This window comes from Protopterus annectens, chromosome 3.part0 (assembly GCF_019279795.1).
Source record: "Protopterus annectens isolate FY-2018-M chromosome 3.part0, PAN1.0, whole genome shotgun sequence".
In the NCBI taxonomy this organism is placed as follows: Eukaryota; Metazoa; Chordata; order Ceratodontiformes; family Protopteridae; genus Protopterus; species Protopterus annectens.
Window position 1 is genome coordinate 1,217,218,047 of NC_056731.1, and position 19,954 is coordinate 1,217,238,000.

The following is a 19,954-nucleotide window of genomic DNA, read 5'->3' on the forward strand; positions in this document are numbered from 1 at the left end:
TCCTCTCTTTTCAAGTAGGAGTTTGGGTAGAGTCTAGACGAGGTAACTTGAAGCACACGAAAAATGTACCTCTTCCCCATATAAAATGAAATGCATTGTCCCTGTGTTATCGCACAGATTTCCGTCATCTTTAAAATACTGACAATCACTCTGACTTTGCAATTCATTCAGACTTTGTAGTAAGTATCAATATTTGTGGAAACACTTTTCATTCTCGGATGACAACTTTACAGGGTAGATGTCTATTGGCCAATCTCGATGTCTATTTTGTCTAGGGGCGGAGCCCAGAGTTTCCCCGTAGTACCTGCTGGAGCGCTCGCGCAGGGAACAGTAGAGCTTTCCAGAGCAGATGTGGAAGCTGCTGACCTGCAAAACAGAAAGGAAAAACTGTGGGGCAGTGCAGGCTCACTGAAAGTGTACGCCAAATTTCAATACACAGTAATTGAGGAAACACCTGAGTATGTCAGTTTGGAGATAATAAAGCACAGTTGCAACGCTTTCTGTAGGAGAAGAATACTCAATTTATAACAGTGGTTAACGAAATAATCCCACACATTGTGCATATCAGGTCCTTAAAACGTTAATAAAGGTCTGCTCTGGAGGCAAGAAAATAGGGAGAGAATTAACTGATATATGCATTCCTTGGAGTGTTAGAATGCTGATTTACTGCCACCGATTTAATGTGGAAGGCTTTTAAGAAATGTAACAAATATTTCCTAACAGCGGTCAGCAGATTACCCGCTGATCACCTAGCGTTGATTTGACGGTAGACTTGGTTGGCAGTGGGCACTGACCTGACGGGGACACAATGTTTGAAATATAATTTACCCTGAAAAAGGAACCGAGAATCAACAAACCTGGACAAAGGACCTGGGCAAAGTGTACAAACAGGAGCTGGCAGACAAAGTTTGCTAAGAAAAAGAGCCGTGGGTTCAAGTCTAAGCGCTGAACTTACTTGCACGGTGCGCCCTTGTAAGTAGCCAGTGGGTTGCTGGTCCGATCTTTACGCAGTTATCCTGTTGGCACACTGTACTGCCCAGTGATTGCCACCTCCTGTCTGGCTGGGATCTACACTGAGATATTGTCCAAGGACTGACTGAGTGCAGTATAAGTAAGGGAGATCACAGCACTTGCACCGTTGTTGGATCATGGCTCATAGTTTTGGAGGTGTACTTATTTGGGGATGTTGTTGTTGGCGGATTTTTCTTCTGACAGTAGCCGGTAGCAGTAATTTACTAGTGGACAGCAACAATGAGCTGCATTCAAGTTTTGTTTATCGCCGATTGAAAAGCCACGAAAAGCGCGAGGTGCAGAGGGAGATATTGTCAGTGTTGGGGCTGCCCCACCGACCTCGACCGCACGTACAGCCTGGCAAGTACAACTCTGCCCCTCTCTTCATGCTGGATCTGTACAACTCCATGACATCTGGTCAGCGAGATGCCGAAGAGGAAGGGGAGGATGAAGCATTCTTCAGTGAATACAACAGCGGTGGGACTACCACACCAAATTCCCAACTTCCCAGCGTGCAAGACAGTGCATTTCTAAGTGATGCTGACATGGTCATGAGTTTTGTTAATTTGGGTGAGTTATGACCTCCAAGGTTTTTATTGCATAACTTCCAGGACCATCGATAATGGCAGATAATCATTAGTTGGATTTAGCTCCCTGCTACTTAAGCTCAATTATATTGCCAAGAACAAAGTCATGACATTTTCGTGAGGTAAAAAAAAAAAAAAAAAGTAAAACTGTTCCAGGGATGTAGGTTGACCCACAATGCAGAAGTGCATGCAAACATGTAGCAGGCTAGTACTATTGTACTTTTGTGTAGTGTTTTAAATTTTAGCGAAGACTTCCATTTTTACCATCGGGTCCCCAAAGAAGAGAACATGTACGTGCACTCACCCCAAAACCATTTAGCTTAGTAAACACAATTAAACGTTTATCGATGTCTGATGAAGTGTAGTTAACACTAAACAATTAAAAATATTAGAACCCTGTGAATAGGGCTGCTGTAAACACACAGCATACCTCTCAACTGTACAGAGTTTTGCAGAATGTCCAGCTTTCTCCCTCATATGTTTAGTTCAGTTTTCATAAAATTGTGGTTTTCTGGCAAATTAGTGGCAAATCATTACAGGCTGAAGTTAGAAAATAATGACATGCATCTGAGTTTCAGACTTCATACTCTTCAGAAAATTCATGCTAATGCAAAACCTGTTATTCTATCAACTTTCTAAATTTGTAAGAGCAGGATTTAAAAAGAGGTTGACAGGTATGACTCAAGCTATCTAACTGTCTTCAGAGCATTTCCAATTCCTTGAAAGCAGCACATTCCAAGAAACTGGAAAAATAAAAATGAACTGCAGATGTAGAGTTCAGATGTTATTAAAGTCCTACTCTTAAAACCATTACCAGCACCAGCCTTTCTCAGATTCAGAGCTGCGTTACATAATGCAAAGCTACCATAACAAGGCATATAATGTAAGCCATTATACAGATAACCTGAGTGTTGTGAACATATATTTCTTGTGCATCAGTATAAGCTATGAGCTGGGAGAGAGCAAATTTGAAATAAAGGTACCTTGCCCTTCAGTAAAACTGGTTTTCAACCTCTTAGTGCAAGGAAATCTGGACAAAGCCTAAATAATGTCGGGGCAAAGGCACAAAAATAGGAACAGATTTTAAATACTGCTCTTATAAACTTAGAAAGTTGCTAGAATATCAGGTTTTGTTTTAGCAATAATTTTCTGAATGATATAAAGTCTGAAACTGAAATGTATGTAATTATTTAGTGAATTCAGTCCTCAGTGATTTGCCAGAAAAATACCAATTTTATAAGGAACAGACCAAAATATATAAGGTGAAAATCTGGACAGCAGAGAGGTATGTTAGAATTTATGCTTGGCTCTGAGGACTATTAAACGTGCCGGTATAATGTAGGTAATATTCTCTTGAAGATGACATATAGTATACAACATTTATTGCACCTCAGAAATTACATTATTGGCAAGTGAATATTGTGATGCTTTAGAATATCGGCAATAGCTGCAAAATATCACTACAGCATACAAAGAAAAGTGAACCTAGATTAGAATTACTACAAATAAGGCATTTTAAATATTTATTACAATACACTATAAGCCTAGATTTTTATGAAACCATCTGGCATATTAAACATGTAGAAGTTTATCAGTATGTCTTAATGACTAGGTGAAAAATCATGAGTGATTTGCTTAAAGCATACTAGAATATGAGTTTTCCAGCTTCTTTCCACATACATGCCATAAATTGTAAATTCCCCATAAACACAAACAACTACACATAGTGGACCTTATTTGATAAACAAAGATGAAATAAACTATCACTCATTCTTTAGGCATGACTAAGAGAAGTGCACAATGCATTGCTGAGATTTATCACACCTAAGAATATTCCCTTGTCATGATATTTCTCCTGTTTACATACTGAGATGAGGTACAGGTCAGAATGTCTGTTGCAGGCATAAAAAAATGATGTTCTAATTACTCTGTTTTACTTTGGGAATGCCACTGCTTGAACAGTCTATTTCAGACAGTGTCTGGAAATCCATGCTTGCTGTAGACATAGTGTGAAATGATGACCAGAAAGTTACATGACAGGAAGTAGGAGCCTTCTACAGAAGTGTCCCATGTTGGTTCATGTTAAATACAAACAGATTGTAACAGCTTGAAGGGATTCAATAATGCAATAATGTATCAGTATTCTAAGCTGCTGTGCTTTGACAGTGTCATCACTACTTCTCATAGTGTGATGCCAGTATCTCAAGCATATTCCAGGCTTGTGCATTCAGGTATATCAATGTTTTAATATGCTGTGCAGTGCAAATGGTATAATATAATGCAGCATGATGCATTATAACAGCAGCACAATATATGAATGAAATTTGTAAACATTTTTGGAGTACTATACAGATTAAGCAGCATAAAGGTACATGTGAAAAAATGTCTCCATTTCTTAGAATGTACATCACTGGTAAAGGATCTCAAATGCAGGGTAATGTTATGTCAAACTAGACAGAGGGCTGACCTTTGATGCCCTGATGTATTCTTTACTAGAGACTGCTACTGTTTGGACAGTGGGGTCTCACTCTTCTCAGAATAAGAGCACTAGAACTAAGGATGCAAATACAGGACTAGAGTTTTCCGCATGCTGCTAGTACTTTTTAAATTGGTTTAATATGTCATCTTGCCCCTTCTTCTTCCTTTGTCTCTTGTCTACATAGATTGTCTGACTGTTCCCTTCCTCATTTTCACTCTCCTCCCTACACTTTGTCTGAACTCCTAAAATCCTTCTTAAGCTACTGTTCAAGTATTTATTAATTTATTCATTTACTTGCTATGTTTGTTAAATTAAATGGAGCACTGATCCACGTGGACCTTTTCAAGACTCAGGCTGGAAGCACTGTCTAGTTAATTCACTTTTTTAGAGTCATACATAGGTAGGGGGAATCAAACCCTGGACTACAGGAAGCAGCTCATTATCAGTTAGGGAAGCCAACTTGTCACACTCCATTCCTCATTCCCTGTCTCAATCCAAAGGATAGGAGAGCAGGCTGTCTGTCACTCAGGCTTCCCCCATTTTGTTGGCTTTCACCTGTATTTCTAATGTAACCCGAGTTACTGGTCACATAAACAGATGCTTCTCTAACAGTGGCTGTTGCAGTAGTTTGTTTTAAATAGTATTTAGTTAATTCATAGCAGGCAAAGTCCACAATTCTCATTTGATCAGGAATGGTTGACTGAAAGGGCAATTCAACAAAAGGAAACATAACTTATCCCAGAGTCTGTTGACCTCTGATTTAATTATATTACGTAGGACATTGTCTCCTTAGATTGCATGTTTTGGAAGTGGTTGCATGTTCATTCACTTGAATTCAACTGAATGGGGTTCAAGGACTCAGACTGCTTTTAAGCAGCTTGTTCATTTTTTAACTCTGCTGTGCTCTTAAATCTGTTTTATGAACTTTATTCAGAATCACTATTCTTGGCAGAGTTTTGGAATATGAATCCATGGGATAAGCAGATATACCCATAACAACATCACTGGCAGTCAGGATTTACAGTGGAACAATGCTGATCTGCCTCCAGTTGTCCATATTAAAGTAACCTTATATTAATGAATTTATTAACCTTTTTTATAGCCTGAATAGCAGATACTGATACAAAACAGAAAAGCAGGTTTTGTTGTGTAATACTTTATGTTGATTCATGTGGTGAATATGTACACGTCTTTGCAGTGACCAGGATTTTCTATTTGAAATTGTCACTAATAACATTAGTAGATTTTTACTATATTTTCTTTATTTTTCTTAAGTAGATAAAATGTCGTTAGTTCTTTGAAATTTTATCAGAGTATTATTTATTGATGGGGGATTGTTTTATGCTTTTGCATTACTTAATTTTAATGATGAAGGTGAGACTTAACCTATAGCTTGTTCTTGCTTATTAATTCTACTGTTAACATAAACATTATACATTAGACATGGCAAGAGCTACTTAAATGTCTACAGATATACTTATTGAGAAAGGCCTTTTGAATAATTTTGGCCCAACAGGTCCACCCAAATGTTGCAGGTATCTCCACACAGTTTTTACAGTTTGTAGTTTATAACTCGGCAACTCAAATGAAAGACTTAGCCCCAACAGAGTAATAGGTTATTTCAGAGAGTTATACCACTGTTCAGCTCCATTAACTTCTGGGGCAGTTTGCTGTTTAACTGTCACATATTTTTTGCCATACTCTTTCTGAAGGAGTTTATTAAGCAAAACATACACAATTATGAGCAATAAATTACCATAATACATGTGTTTTTCTTCAAGTGCCAAAATAAACAGATTTGACATTGACTGTGAAAATGGATAGGTCTCTTACAGCTTGAAAGCAAAAAAGCAACTTGATATAATTAGCTGCCCAAATGTAATCATTTGTAGTGCATGTGTAACTGCAGTACATATGTAGGTATGAAAATTGGCCCCGGGCCTATTTATATTTATATCAGCTTTGTGCCATCTAGTAAAACTTTGGTAAAACATTAACACTTTGTGCAGTATAAAAGAAAGCAATTCCAGCATGTTAACTGCATGCTGATGTCATATCTGGAAGTTATGGTTGGCTGAAAATTTCTTCAGCCTACTGGAGTCTCCCAACATGATGTAAAAATGTAATGTAATTAACCAGCTGAAGTGTAGATTTTTTTTCTTTTTGCTGCACAGACTGTTTAAGCTCATTCTAATGTTGAAATATGTAGCTTTTTTGAGGAACAAAAGTATAAAGAAGGATCTCAACCTGGATCATCATCTGCCTCCCAGTAAACACACAGACACTCATACATGCACACACATATGCACATGGACACGCGCACACAAACACACACACACACACGTGTGCGTGTGCTCACGTGCACAAACACACACATATGCACATACATATGCATGCATCTATGTATATATACAAACACACACACACACACACACACACACACACACACACACACACACACACACACACACACACACACACACACACACACACGTCACACGCACACACACACACACAGAACAGATACAGTTAGCAGCCAGAATTTTTAAGAATTTACTGTTATGATCAAATAAGTGAATTAACCTAAGTGGCACTTTTAGTTAGATTCTTGACACAATGCAGATTAATACTATATTACAGTGCATCAATGTTTTTGAAGTTCTGTTGCACTGTTTACTCTGTATCTTTTTTCATGTCTATGTGTTTCACACTTTAATGGCTTGAATATTTATTACCACCTGTGTGCTGGAACGTCAGGGGTCTTACTTTCTCTTGTCCATGCCCCTTTCTGTACTAAATGTACACAGTATTGACACTTTTGTTGTAGGGGGGCGTTGTGCTAAGCTGATCTGATCGCACTGACCTAGTTATAGATGTGTTTGAAGTAACTTCACAAGGTAGAATCCTTCTGACACTGCTGTATCTGTGTTAAAATCAGATACAGCAGTGGGTTTTGAAATTTCTATGACTTTGTCTTACATGTGCTTAGTATCACATCTAGTGCCATTATCAGATAATTCCAACAGTTTATTATTAGCTGAAGCCCTACAAGAAATAATGTCTGTAAATGTCTTTAGCAGAGCAATGGTCTCAGAAAATGTATTTGAGCTATTTTACCTCATTTCACATAATCTTGTATCTATAACAGTAATAATAATAATACCAGAGGGGGAAAGATTATGCAAAATCTGTAGTCCTCAGTGAGTAAAATTGCACTTCAAGTGATCCAGTGCCATGTTCATTACTTTTATAAAGTTGGCAGTATCTCACTATGTCAGTAAACTCACAGACAAGTGTGAATGTGTGTGTGTGTGGGGGGGGTATCCAAGGGGCTCTTCTCTCTGTGGTACCTGAGGTGTTCTAGAACTGTTTCATTCTGCTGGTATTATAAGATAACTGTTAATCAAGTAATATGTTTAAAACAGGACCCTGTGCCTTATGTATAACATGAGTTAAGACATGCATACACATGTGTTCACATGCTGTTCTACCTATAATCTTGGACCTATGAACTGTTATACAAAACCCAGATCTTTGCTATCATATCTGACATCTTACTACACATACCATTCCTCTTCATGCCTATCTCTTCGTCATTATTAACAAATTTATCCTCATTTCACAGGATTTGGTAACTCAAGGTATATAACTCACTGCTAAAGTTCTGTATCTTAGTAAATTACATCCAGACTATTTAATTTCTAATGAACTAAATATCACATTGTTTTATTATGCATATAATTAATACTATTTTCCTGTTACTGAACTTTTCAGTTTAGCAGTGTAAACAATATCTTCTGCAGTTCTATGTAATGATTGTATGTACCTCTGAAACTTTAAATGTATGATGCAAATGCAATTACCTATGTACTGTCTGAGTTTTTCTCCCTAGCTGCCTTCTGTAGTCTAAAGTTTGATTCCATTAGCCTTCATTTGCCTACTGTGTGACTTAAACAGACAGTGCTCAGGGGCTATTGGGAAAATCGGGCAAGGCTTCTCCATGGTCACCCAGCCTACATGCCTAGTAACTATAAATACTTATGAAGCAGTGCATGCATGTAACTGTTTACCTTTTTAAATGTGTTCTGTAACTGCTACATGCAGTGAATGATCAAAGTTTATTGCATTACACTGAAAACCATTTTTCTATTTATTGGATTATATTATATGTTACTTTTATCAGATTATATCCCAGTGTTATACTGAGGAACATTTGCATAAATTAGACAAAGTATGAAAACACAGAAGATAGAAATGTGTGTTCTTTGCAAGAGAAGTACATTAGTATACGTAGCTGATGCATATGCCTAACTACCTGCAGAAATTAAAATATAAATTGTTGTGCAGGCTTCATCTCCTACAGAACTTGCTGAGCTGTAGGTTTATTTGGATTTACAGAATTATGAAAACAAGTTCTTAACTGGCTGTGTAACTTTACAAAGCCAACTGAGTTACTTGTTACACAAATATGTGTTGTGGATGTGTGAAAATAAACAAAAATGAGCACCTCAAAAGTATAAAACTTTACTCACGTCCATTGGTCTTGTTCATCATTCAACTGACACAGAGCATATCCTTTCCTCTGATGCTTTCCTTATGGCATAAGAGGAATACTTTCACACAGAGTGCCTGATGGATGTGGGAAACCCCACACACCAATACTTTCAGGGCAGAGGCACTCACGGCCAGACAAGGAAGGTCTAGCATTAATCTGTGGAATCTGGGCATTGCCTAATTATTTGTCTGGTTGAGGTTTTAATATATATATATATATATATATATATATATATATATATATACGGATCTACTTCGTAATATTGAAATTCCAAAACGCTGAAGACCAAAACTCTGAGACTAGAATCACGAAAGTTAAAATGCTGAACTTTGTAAGTATTCCCAGGGCAAGTAAACACTTGCCCAACACCACATTAAAACACACCACACTATATAAAACCCTCCTAGGTAAGGGGCTGCACCCCCCACACCCCCTAACTATATCCTAACTATATATACCAATGCCATTATCGCACCTACAGTGGGGAAAAGGGCATGATTCCCCACATTGGGCAACTGTTTACTTTCCTGGGAATACTTACGCGGTTCAGCATTTTAACTTTTGTGATTCTCGTCTCAGCATTTTGGTCTTCAGTGTTTTGGAATTTCACTATTCTGAAGTAGACCCATATATATATATATATATATATATATATATATATATATATATATATTTATATACATACACATACACACATACACACACACACATATATATATATATATATATATATATATATATATATATATATATATATATATATATATATATATATATAGGTCTATGTCAGATGATCAACTTTTCAGAAATTCAAAATTAATATTGAAGTGACCATATGAAAAATACTAAAAAAAAACACCCCACAAAAATCTACCCTTTTTTTTACGTTTTTGAAAGGGGAGCAAATGCCTGCATCCCCTACACACCTTTAAATTATATATACAAACTCTGAGATTGCACGCAGTGAAGAAAAAGGTAAATTTCCCGAACCCTGCTGTACTGCGATCTCCATTCAGAAGCTTTGAGTTTTCAAAAATTCAATCATATGGACTCGGCCATATGGAGTTAGAGTTTCTGAAAACTCAATCAACTGATAGGGACCAATATATATGTAGATATACATCGATATATATATATATATATATATATATATATATATATATATATATATATATATATATATATATATATATATAGATAGATATATATATATATATTACAGATTGGAAGCCACTGATTGTCGTTTTTATAGAAAAGAAACATGTACTTCAAGTAAGTTCTGTAAAATCTGAGAAGAGAGTAAGAGCACAAAATAGGTTCATAGGTTAGTACTAAGCAAACTGCCCTTGTGAGCCATTTTAAGCCTAGCCAATTATCCCTTGTGAGACTCAAACCCTGTACCTTGTGTTTGTAAGGCAAAATACCTTAACCATTAGGCCACCCTTCCAACCTAAAAAGCAGTGACAGGACTCGCACTCAGGATACTGTGCACTATGGTCACAGTACTTAACCAGTAAGCCATGACAGCATTTCATTTCTCACAGAACAGGAAATGAATCAAAGAAGTAGTAAGTCAGTGAAATGCAGTGTTGCGTTTATCTGAATGGCCTAAATAGTCATAGTCTACATTACATAAGAAAAATATTGGGTAATTCCTTGGGAAAACAAATTTAGTTTTGATAGATTCTCATTCAAAGTGGATGGAGTTATATGCCAAGAACACTGTTAGTCTGTTTGCAAACAGTAAAAAAACTTGGCAAAACTTTTAGCTTATATGATAATCCACAGTGTGGATGTTAGGTAATGGATCCAGTTTCTTTAATATGAAATTTGTAAGGTTATGAAAAGAAATGGAATTCATCATGAAACTACTACACAATATTGTGCTTCACCTAATGACTTAACAGAGAGAGAGAGAGAGAGAGAGAACTGTACAAGCATAAGACAAAAGGAGAGACTGCAGAAATAATATTGCTATGGTTCTCGTTCAGCTACTCTGTGCATGCCAATAAAGATAATGCTGCTTGCTACAGAACTGCTCGCACTGACTTATACCTAAGCAATAAAACCATTGTACACACTGAAGGCTCCAATTACCCATATCTCCTTGGCAAATCATACAGATATTTTATTCATTCACTTTAGCATTCAGTGGAAGAGCCAGTAACTTAATCTTAAGGTACATCTTTACCTTGAGCAATAACAAAATTCCACCTATTATAGAAGCTATATTATCCCCCAGCTCACTGCTGACCCAGGATCTGCAAGTCTGAGGAATACCATCCCTCAAGTAGGATATTTGAATCATGACAGTTTGTGCCCAAGCCTATCCAACTCTTTCAGGACAAGCTGACATTTATATCTTTCCCTAACCTATTTAACATTCTAAACCCTCTGCTGTCCTTAACTTTGATTACAGACCTACTCCACTGATCTCTGGATTGCAGACTATACAGTAAGTGACTATGTGAGGGGTGACCCCACATTTTGATAGCGCTCGCATTACCAAACTCCTCCCCTGCCTTACAGGCAGTATGTATTGCACAGTATCATGTCTCACATATCTCAAAAGAAAGGACATTCTCACTCCAAAACCTTTCAGCAGATCAGTCATTAAGTACCATTACCCCCCAGAAGAATCTGCTAAATCCATAATATTCTGAGTATTACAATCATTATCTTATATTTGACTTAGTAATCTATAAGAGAGAAAGAACAATTTAGAAAGTTAATTAATAGCACGATCCTCCTATAGCAAACAATTCCATATAGTCACAAGCCCGCTTATAAAAGCTACATCCTACTATTGGATATGCACTCAGTTCGCACATAGCGGATACACAACAGAGTTCATTCCATCTCCCTAGGCCACCCAAGAAACAAGCATAATGGGACAAAGCAATGCAGTCTATATAGTGAGCACAGGAAAAAAAATGCATCCCGTGGTCAATTAAAGATACAAGTCCAAAATACACCAAAAACACAAGGCTACTGCAAATGAATAGAAACCTTGTATAAAAAAAAAAAAAACAAAAAACACTCGGCAGAGATGTCTGCATTCTAGTAGCACTGAAAACAAGCATTAGTAAAAAAGACGGAAACAAAAAGTCAAAACTGCTCTCCAAAATAGAGAATAAACAATGGGGCAAATGTCAGTTTAGAAACCCCTGTCATCAGACAAACCATTATCTTCACAGTGAATAAACTCCAAACCAGCCCTTCCTGACAGACAACACACACTACAAAGAAGTGTTTATTAGTGCAACTGCACTGCATTCAGCATATGGTAAAATAAGGAAGAAAAGAACGCTTAACTTTACTGGTTTAGCCTGCAATAATAAATCATTTATTGAATAAATTAGGCATGTTTGTGCTTGTTTCTTCAGTAATATCAATTAAATAGGCAACTTTTCCTTCACCATCAAGGAAATTACACGTAGAATATTAAATCCTAAAGCCATGATTTGAACCCCACTGCAAATAACTTTTTCCTGATGTCATATGCACTACACTATATGTCCATTGGTCTTGTTCATCATTCAACTGACACAGAGCATATCCTTTCCTCTGATGCTTTCCTTATGGCATAAGAGGAATACTTTCATACAGAGTGCCTGATGGATGTGGGAAACCCCACACACCAATACTTTCAGGGCAGAGGCACTCACAGCCAGACAAGGAAGGTCTAGCATTAATCTGTGGAATCTGGGCATTGATTTATGTCTGTCAGGTGGTTACCAGACATGTAGTCCAGGAGACTATTGAGGAGCATAGCCTAATTCCCCCAAAATATTGTCTGGTTAAGTGATTTGTTCAAGGTCACACAGTAGACAAACAAGGGCTGAAGGAATACTCTCAACTAAAGCTGTACTATAGGGAACAGCTCATTAGCAGCTTGTTTCCTTAATCCTTTACACTATCTGCCAGACTGTTTCACTTATTAAATCCTTTTTCTGACATCCTACCAAGCCACAACTGAGCTTTGTAGTGTCTTATCTGAAAAATTAAAAAGTTATCTCAAAAAGTAGGTAATTTAAAATATCAATCCTTTGTCCCTAAAATGGCACCGCTGAGAACTACACAAACTTATACTTCATATTGTTTTGAACTCCAAATGGAGATTTCACAAGCAGTCCTATCAGCAATTCTTCAATGAATGCAGTCCACTCTCCTGACACATTGCATTCAGGCAATATTCTGAGAATTCAATGAGTCCTTTGGCTCCCAATTTTGGATGCACTATCCCTTCATTCTGTCTAGCAGTTTAGGCCATTCACACTTCTGCCACCAGTAGAGTTGCCACCTTTTCAAATGCCCAAAATGGGACATTTTTGGTACAAATAGCAGTTTTTTGCAGGCCGAAACATACCCATGGCCAGTACAAAGGACAGAACTTCACTTTTTTGTCTAAATAAAAGCTTATTCTTGTAGCATTTTAGTTGCTTATTCTGTTTCTTATAACATTTAGGTGTTTCAGATACAGAATAATTGTTTTATGCAACTATTACATAAAATATAGGAAATAATTTTGTCCTAAAATCTCAGGACATTTGCCATTTTTACATTTATTTTTGCAGGACACAACTGCTGAAAGAGGGACTGTCCCTCACAAAGTGGGACAGGTGGTAACCCTAGCCACCAGGGTTCATATGACCATACTGTCTAAGGTGGGTTTGATCTTTGCATTTTCAGACAGTAGTTTATGAAACACTTCCTTTCTCCAACATACCCCGTTAATCTCCTCACTCTAAGAAATGGTAGGTGACTACTGGCAATTATCACTGCACAGCTTGGTGCATTTTACAGAATGCAAGAAGGCTGAAATTGGCTCTGGTCTCACAGAACTCATATTCTGCATCCTGACAAACTTCATAGAGCAAAGCTAACCAGCAATTTGCAGTATTTATAGCAATTCTAATCAGCTCAAACCATCTTTAATACACATCCAGCTGATGTTATTGCTGCAAGATCAATTAAAACTTCAGATGTCATGAAAAAAAAAACAATAAAGAAAAATTTGCAAACAATACCGCTAAAGTTGAGGAAAGCAAGTCCAGCCTCATTCAAACAGCTTTTGATCCCAAGTGATCATACAATTTAGAAAAAAAGAAAAAGAAACGTAGAAACCAAAAGGTGATGTGTATAAACTTACCTAATGTGAGCGACAGAAAATTAATTCTCCCCCAGAAAACAGACAGATTACTGTTTCAGAAATGGAAGAAACGAGCTATGCATTTAAGCAGCTAATTCATTTAAAACAAGAAATGGAAACCAACTGAATGTAAAATACTGGAACTTTGGTTCCCATTCTGACTGCACTCACCTTTGTACCAGAACTAACAGTTTTATTTCTACTGATGCACATTGTTCCAGTTGCCAAGGCGGTGACACATAATCAGGATTTTTTAATTGTGGAGGTAATCTGTAGCATAGTATCTGCTAAATATGTGTAGCTAAGATTTCCTTTTGCCCATGTGGCTCAGAAATTCAGAAATTTCTGCAATAGACATTGCCTTGGGAAAGTGAAAATCAATACTAAAGAGTTGAGGTAGTGCTTCAAAACCACTATACTTGGAGGATGCATTACATCTCTGAAATCTACTGAAAGTTAATGCGTCTAGGAACATTTCGATGGTTGGTGTATTTTTACTAAGAATAAAAAGTAGCTGTAATGGGAAGTCAAAAAGTAGTTTTCTGATAGAAAAGCAACACCTTTATTCACTTGTGTTTAATTGCATCAGAAGATATTCAGAGTGCCATAACATAAACTTCTGAGGCAGCTTCAATGCATTTAGTTAGCGTTTATCAAGTTTCAGAGGGTTCTATACTGAAGTGGTAGTTTGCTCTTTAGCTAGTCTTACTGCAGTAATACTTGCTGCAGTAGGACATTGTATGCTTATCTTCCACAGTAAGCACAAAGTAAGTGATGTTGGTATGCCTCAGTTTCCTAGTCACTGTCCCTGCTTACTGGTAGTCTCAAGTTTAGCTTTACCTCTACTGTTTGTCACTACAGAACAATTAGGTACAATAGAAGGTGCATATTGCCTCTAGACACAACCATAGTCAGTATTAGGCACCAGCAAACCCTGCAGTTGCTGGGAGCCCCCTGTTCCTGGGAGGCCCCCAACCACAGCAACCTGTCTTATCTTGATATTTTGTAACATGTCTGCCAAACCAACAGAAACTAATGCAACAATCTTGTGGACTTAATAAACCAGCTGAGTAATAACTCTTATTTATATCTCCTTTAAAATTCAAAGAAATCTCTAGTTATAGTAACAGTGTTTTATCAAGTAACAAGCTTCACAATTCCGTTAAATATTTTACCACTGACATAGTGTTTATGGCTTAGTTAATCCCTGCTGGCAGAATTCTCTCCACTAAAACTAACATAGCACTCTTTAGGTATCTGCCATACCTGTGGCTGCAGGCAAGCCCCCTTAATCCTCCTTGACTATGTGGGGGCCCCACAAAAGCTAGTGCTGGTTGGGGAAAAATGAGAAAAAAATGTATTAATTTTCTGATTAAATTCTTTATCCTGAACAGGGCTGTGAAATGATCTTGTTACGATAAAGTTTATAATGGCCTCTGCTCTCAGCCTCAACCATTCTAAATCCAGCCTTGCTCAGATATGTGTAAACAGAAAGCTGCTGTAGGTTATGGGGGTGGGGGGGGTGAGTGCATAAGGATTGTGTTATTATTATTACTTGCTTAATTTTTATCACAGTCAAACTTTAGAGGTGTTCAGAGTGAGGACAATTTGGTCATTATTTCTTTTATTTTTCTCAGAGCTCAGAGGTGTACAGAGAATGTTATTATAGTTTGTGTAGATGCATCAAAGTAAAATACTTTACTGTAATCATAATTTTTTCACTTCCCTCCCAAACATGCATTAGACACATATACATGTGGTTGCCTTTGAGGGTTAAGGGTGAGGAGTAAGGAGACATGCTTTTTATATGTATGTCAGCTGTCACTTGAAATACATGACTGTGGCCATTTGAACCTCTTCTTTCATCCTAATCTAGCAATATAACTGCATAGGCAGTGACTTTCTTTTTATGGTGGGTTAGAGAGGAAAGCTGTATTCACAGATAGGACATGTGTATCCCTAAAACAACTGGCTTGCTAGTTTATTGTGAGCTACTATTTTGTCAGCTTTGAATATTATATTAATATATTATATTATATTAAATATTTTAATTTTGATCCTTTGTAATTAAGGCTTTTTATTGTTATTACATATCTTGATTAGATGTGTTTTTCTTGTTTAGGAACATATTTATCTATTTTTCTTTTATAGTTTGACCAAAATATTTTAATGAGATAAGGTGCTTCTATGTAAGGATGTATTCTCTTTTAAGTCACTTCCTGTTGTGTTATTTAAAACTTGTGAATGATGAGTGTATTCTTGTATTTCTGAAAAAGCTAGCTTTTTGGTGGCTAAAAACGCCTTTGTGTAAAATAAAATTAGCGTTCAAGATATATCCACGAGTGGCTTGTTGGACTAAGTGGCTACCTTTCGGCGATTTTGTACTTAGTTTTTTCAAATATTTTTTTAGTTTGTGGTCTCACAGCTATGGGTAGCCCTGTTAGCGCTAACAGCCCTAATATCTTTGGGACAACCTCTCCTAACGCTGGTAACGAAAGGATGGATGTTTCGTCCCTTCTGGTGTCGCTTACCCAAAAGATTGAGTTATTAAACTCCCGTATGGATGCCTTTCAGCAAAGCATACCTAACTCAATGGGACCTGTTTTCATCTTCCAGGCTAGAACTGGTCAAACTAGTGGTGGCTCTTTAATTCCGGCAGGACAGCCGGTACCTTCTGTTTCTTTTAGCGAAGGTGTTCAGACTGTTAACGCAGGCATACCGCTTGACAATAATTCTCTCCCTTCTTGCAATGGGGCACTTCCAGCTTGACAACGCCTTGAGGATAGAGGCATTTCTATCAACGCGGCTTATGGGTCTACAGGACCGGCACACAATCCAGCTTCTACTACCAACGGAACTGATGGTGCTTTCACTAACCACAACTCTACCTTTTCCCTTTCCGAATGGATGGGGAATACAGGTAACTTTGCATTTTTGCCTATGAATGAGCCAAATAATATAGGCTCTAATGCTTGTCATCAGGCTCCCCGAGGGGAGAGTATAAACGATAGATTGAAAATTTTAGACAGTAAGTTACTAAAATTGAAAAAGCTGCAATTAGAGTCCGCATATTTCCAACAATGCCTTGGTGAGAATTTGATACCTAAAGGTTTAAGGAACAATTTTTCTCCTTCAGGCTTACTAGCAGACCGCCTTTTTTATACGGAACTTAAGACTTTGTTTCAAGAACAAGGAGCGCAATTGCTTCAACTCATTGTGAAACATTATTTGGTGCACATTAGTTCTCTTACGGAAGAAATTAACTCCCTTGACAATGCCATTAAACTTGACATTGAATTTACACAATTCAGATACGACTATAATCATATTTTTGTGAGTATCGATGCCCTAATGGAGAAGCTTAAAAATAACAAAAACAAGAAATTAATTAGGGATAGGCTTGCCTACCAACACAACAAAGCCTACCCTAATTTGGAGCTTAAGGTTTCAGTTTGTGTAAACCCTAGTCGGGATGATTTCCCTACCCCTGATGATGTCGGGGATGATACTTTTGGGGTGGACACTCCTGAAGAACTAGGAGAGGACTCTAACCAGGGAGTTAGATGGAGTAATAGAATCAAGGCAAATAATAATACAAAGGCCGAGTATAATAAACCTGGTCCTCCCTCCCGTAATGATGGAAGTGGTTTTTTAGGTGCACGCAACAAGAGGACCTATGTGAACAGGAAAATGAACAGGTACAACTAATACCCAACCTTAATTTTGACTCTTTTGCTCATGAAGGCCACCCCAGGATTATTACTAACAAGAATGGTGACTTTAAGATATACAACTTTTCTACTGTTGACATTGATCCTGATTTGGTTGAACGTTTGGCCTTTGGCTACATTTTTGTTCCTACCACTACAGGCAACTTAGCTAAAGTCATTATTGACTTAAAAACTTTCACTCGTAAACTAAATTTGAAACTGTTTTTTAGTAATGAAGTCACCAATGCACTAATGGGGCTAAAAATGTCTAGCTCTTTTAACCCTCCTTTACACGCTAATTTACAACTTTTTGAAACTATGTGTGAGGTTGATGTCAGACATCTTTTTTCCTCTTTACAGAGTAAAATTGACTTTTCTAAGTTCAATATCACTAAAGAGCAGTTAATTGGGCTCCGACATCTTAGTGAAATACCTGTACGGTTTATTAAACCTGATAAGGGAGGGGGCTTAGTGTTATTTGATGAGTTTCAGTATAAGGAAAGGATACTCCTTATTCTAAACAGTCCAGCATATGATTTGGCTTCTTTGAATGAAGTGAATGGCTCTCGTAGGTGAATTAGGGGTTACTACAGGGACTTATTTTTGGCTGGGAAGATTGATTTAGATGTCTATAATTTTATCGACATATTTCCCCAAAAAATTCCGGTGATGTTTGGCATCCCTAAGATTCATAAAGATGCCCTAAACCCACCTATGAGAGCTTTGGTTGATGGTCGTTCATCTATGACCCACCCTTGTTCTAGATTCATTGACAGCATTCTGTTAAAATATCTTAAACTGATTCCAGGTATCTGTAAAGATTCCTGGACATATCTAAGGAACATCAATAATATTCCATTCGACAGTTCATACAACTTTTTAACGATCGATGTTGTCGATCTGTATACTTCCATTCCACATTTGGAAGCTGTTGAATGGATTGGGCTGTTATTGATTGAATTGGGAGCACCTAAAAGTGAAACTGAATTAGTTTCCGAGTTATTGGAGATTGTTCTTACATCCAACTTCTTTATCTTTGATAAAGAGTGCTATCTACAAAAACAAGGGGTAGCTATGGGCTCCCCTTGTGGGGCAAGTGTTGCCAACCTCTTTGTTGCTTACTGGGAAAAGCACTTCCTTTTGAGTAAACCTGAGTTGATGAAGTATGTCATTTTTTATACTAGATTTCTAGATGACATCTTCATCTTATTCCGGGAAGGGGCTGAACCAGCAAGAGAATTTGTACAAGCTATTAATGAAACTACTGAATTTTTAAAATTTGCATACAAATTTTCTACAACAGAGATTGATTATCTCGATGTAAAATTAGTCAAGGATTTAAATAAGAATTTTTTTTGTCGACTGTTTATAGAAAGACGACATATTGTAATTCTTTTCTGCACTTTTCCAGTTACCACCCCTTCAAACAAAAGCGGTCCATTGTTAAGGGCCAGCTTGTTAGAGCAGGGAGAATGTGCAGTACCTTGGCTGATTTTCTTATTGAATGTAAATTTTTAAAGGAGTTGTTTGGCAACCGAGGTTACCCTATGGACTTATTGGATGAACTGTTTACGGAAGTTAACCAGAAAAGGCTGGACGGGTTTTATAAACCCCTCCTTGATCAGAATGTGCTTCCGTTTACTGATACATATTGTAGTGTTGCCCCTTCTGAGGAGTTGTGACTACTACTGCTGATGTTGCACCTACAAATGATGAACGAAAGTTCACTTTAAGTTTTGTTACCACATTTAACACTAATTCCCAAGCCATTTGTTCTATAATTCGTAAGAATTGGCATTTTATTTCCAGTACATCAGATCTTTTGGATAAATTGGGCCCATTTCCCTATATAGTGTACAAAAGAGGTAGCAATCTTAAAGAGCTTCTACAAAGGAAAGAGACCACACAGACTTTCAATAGACAGAAAGGAACATTTAAGTGTGGTCTCTGTAACTATTGTAGGTTTATTAAAACAGGAAATTCATTTGAAATTAGAAACAAAAAGTATCAGGTTCATTACAGGTTAAATTGTCAAACTTGTTCTGTTGTCTATGCTGCCTTCTGTGATTGCTGCCCAGCCTTTTATATAGGCAAGATGGACCGTAAGGTCCGTGAACGCATATATCAACATCTTTATGCAATAAAGAAAAATAGGGGTGACAATGCGTTGGCAAAGCATATTGACAAAAACCCTGGGCATTCTTTTAGTTTTATGGGCATTGATCATGTACCGGTTAGCATCAGAGGTGGCCCTTCATCCCTCCTTTTGGAGACCCGTGAGCTCGAATGGCAGCTTATGTTAGATGCATTCAGAGCTCCGGGTTTGAATGAAAACTGCAACATAGCTGCCGTTTTAAAATTAAAGAGTTATTTGAGGTAGTATGTACTGCAAAAAATCTTTTTTAGGTTTAGTTACTTATTTGAAAAATTATTTTCAAGTTAATTTTTAATTGATTATTT

The 19,954-nt window shown here is 37.2% G+C and overlaps 1 protein-coding gene across 1 annotated transcript in view; it reads left to right on the forward strand.

Annotated features, from left to right (window-relative positions):
- The first annotated feature begins 348 nt into the window (after positions 1-348).
- BMP6 (bone morphogenetic protein 6) overlaps positions 349-19,954 on the forward strand; it is a 1,112,490-nt gene continuing 1,092,884 nt past the window's right edge. Inside the window, exon 1 of the mRNA XM_044065417.1 lies at positions 349-1,581. Coding sequence (XP_043921352.1) covers positions 1,149-1,581 — 433 coding nt within the window. The 5' untranslated portion in view covers positions 349-1,148. The remainder of the gene's footprint in view (positions 1,582-19,954) is intronic.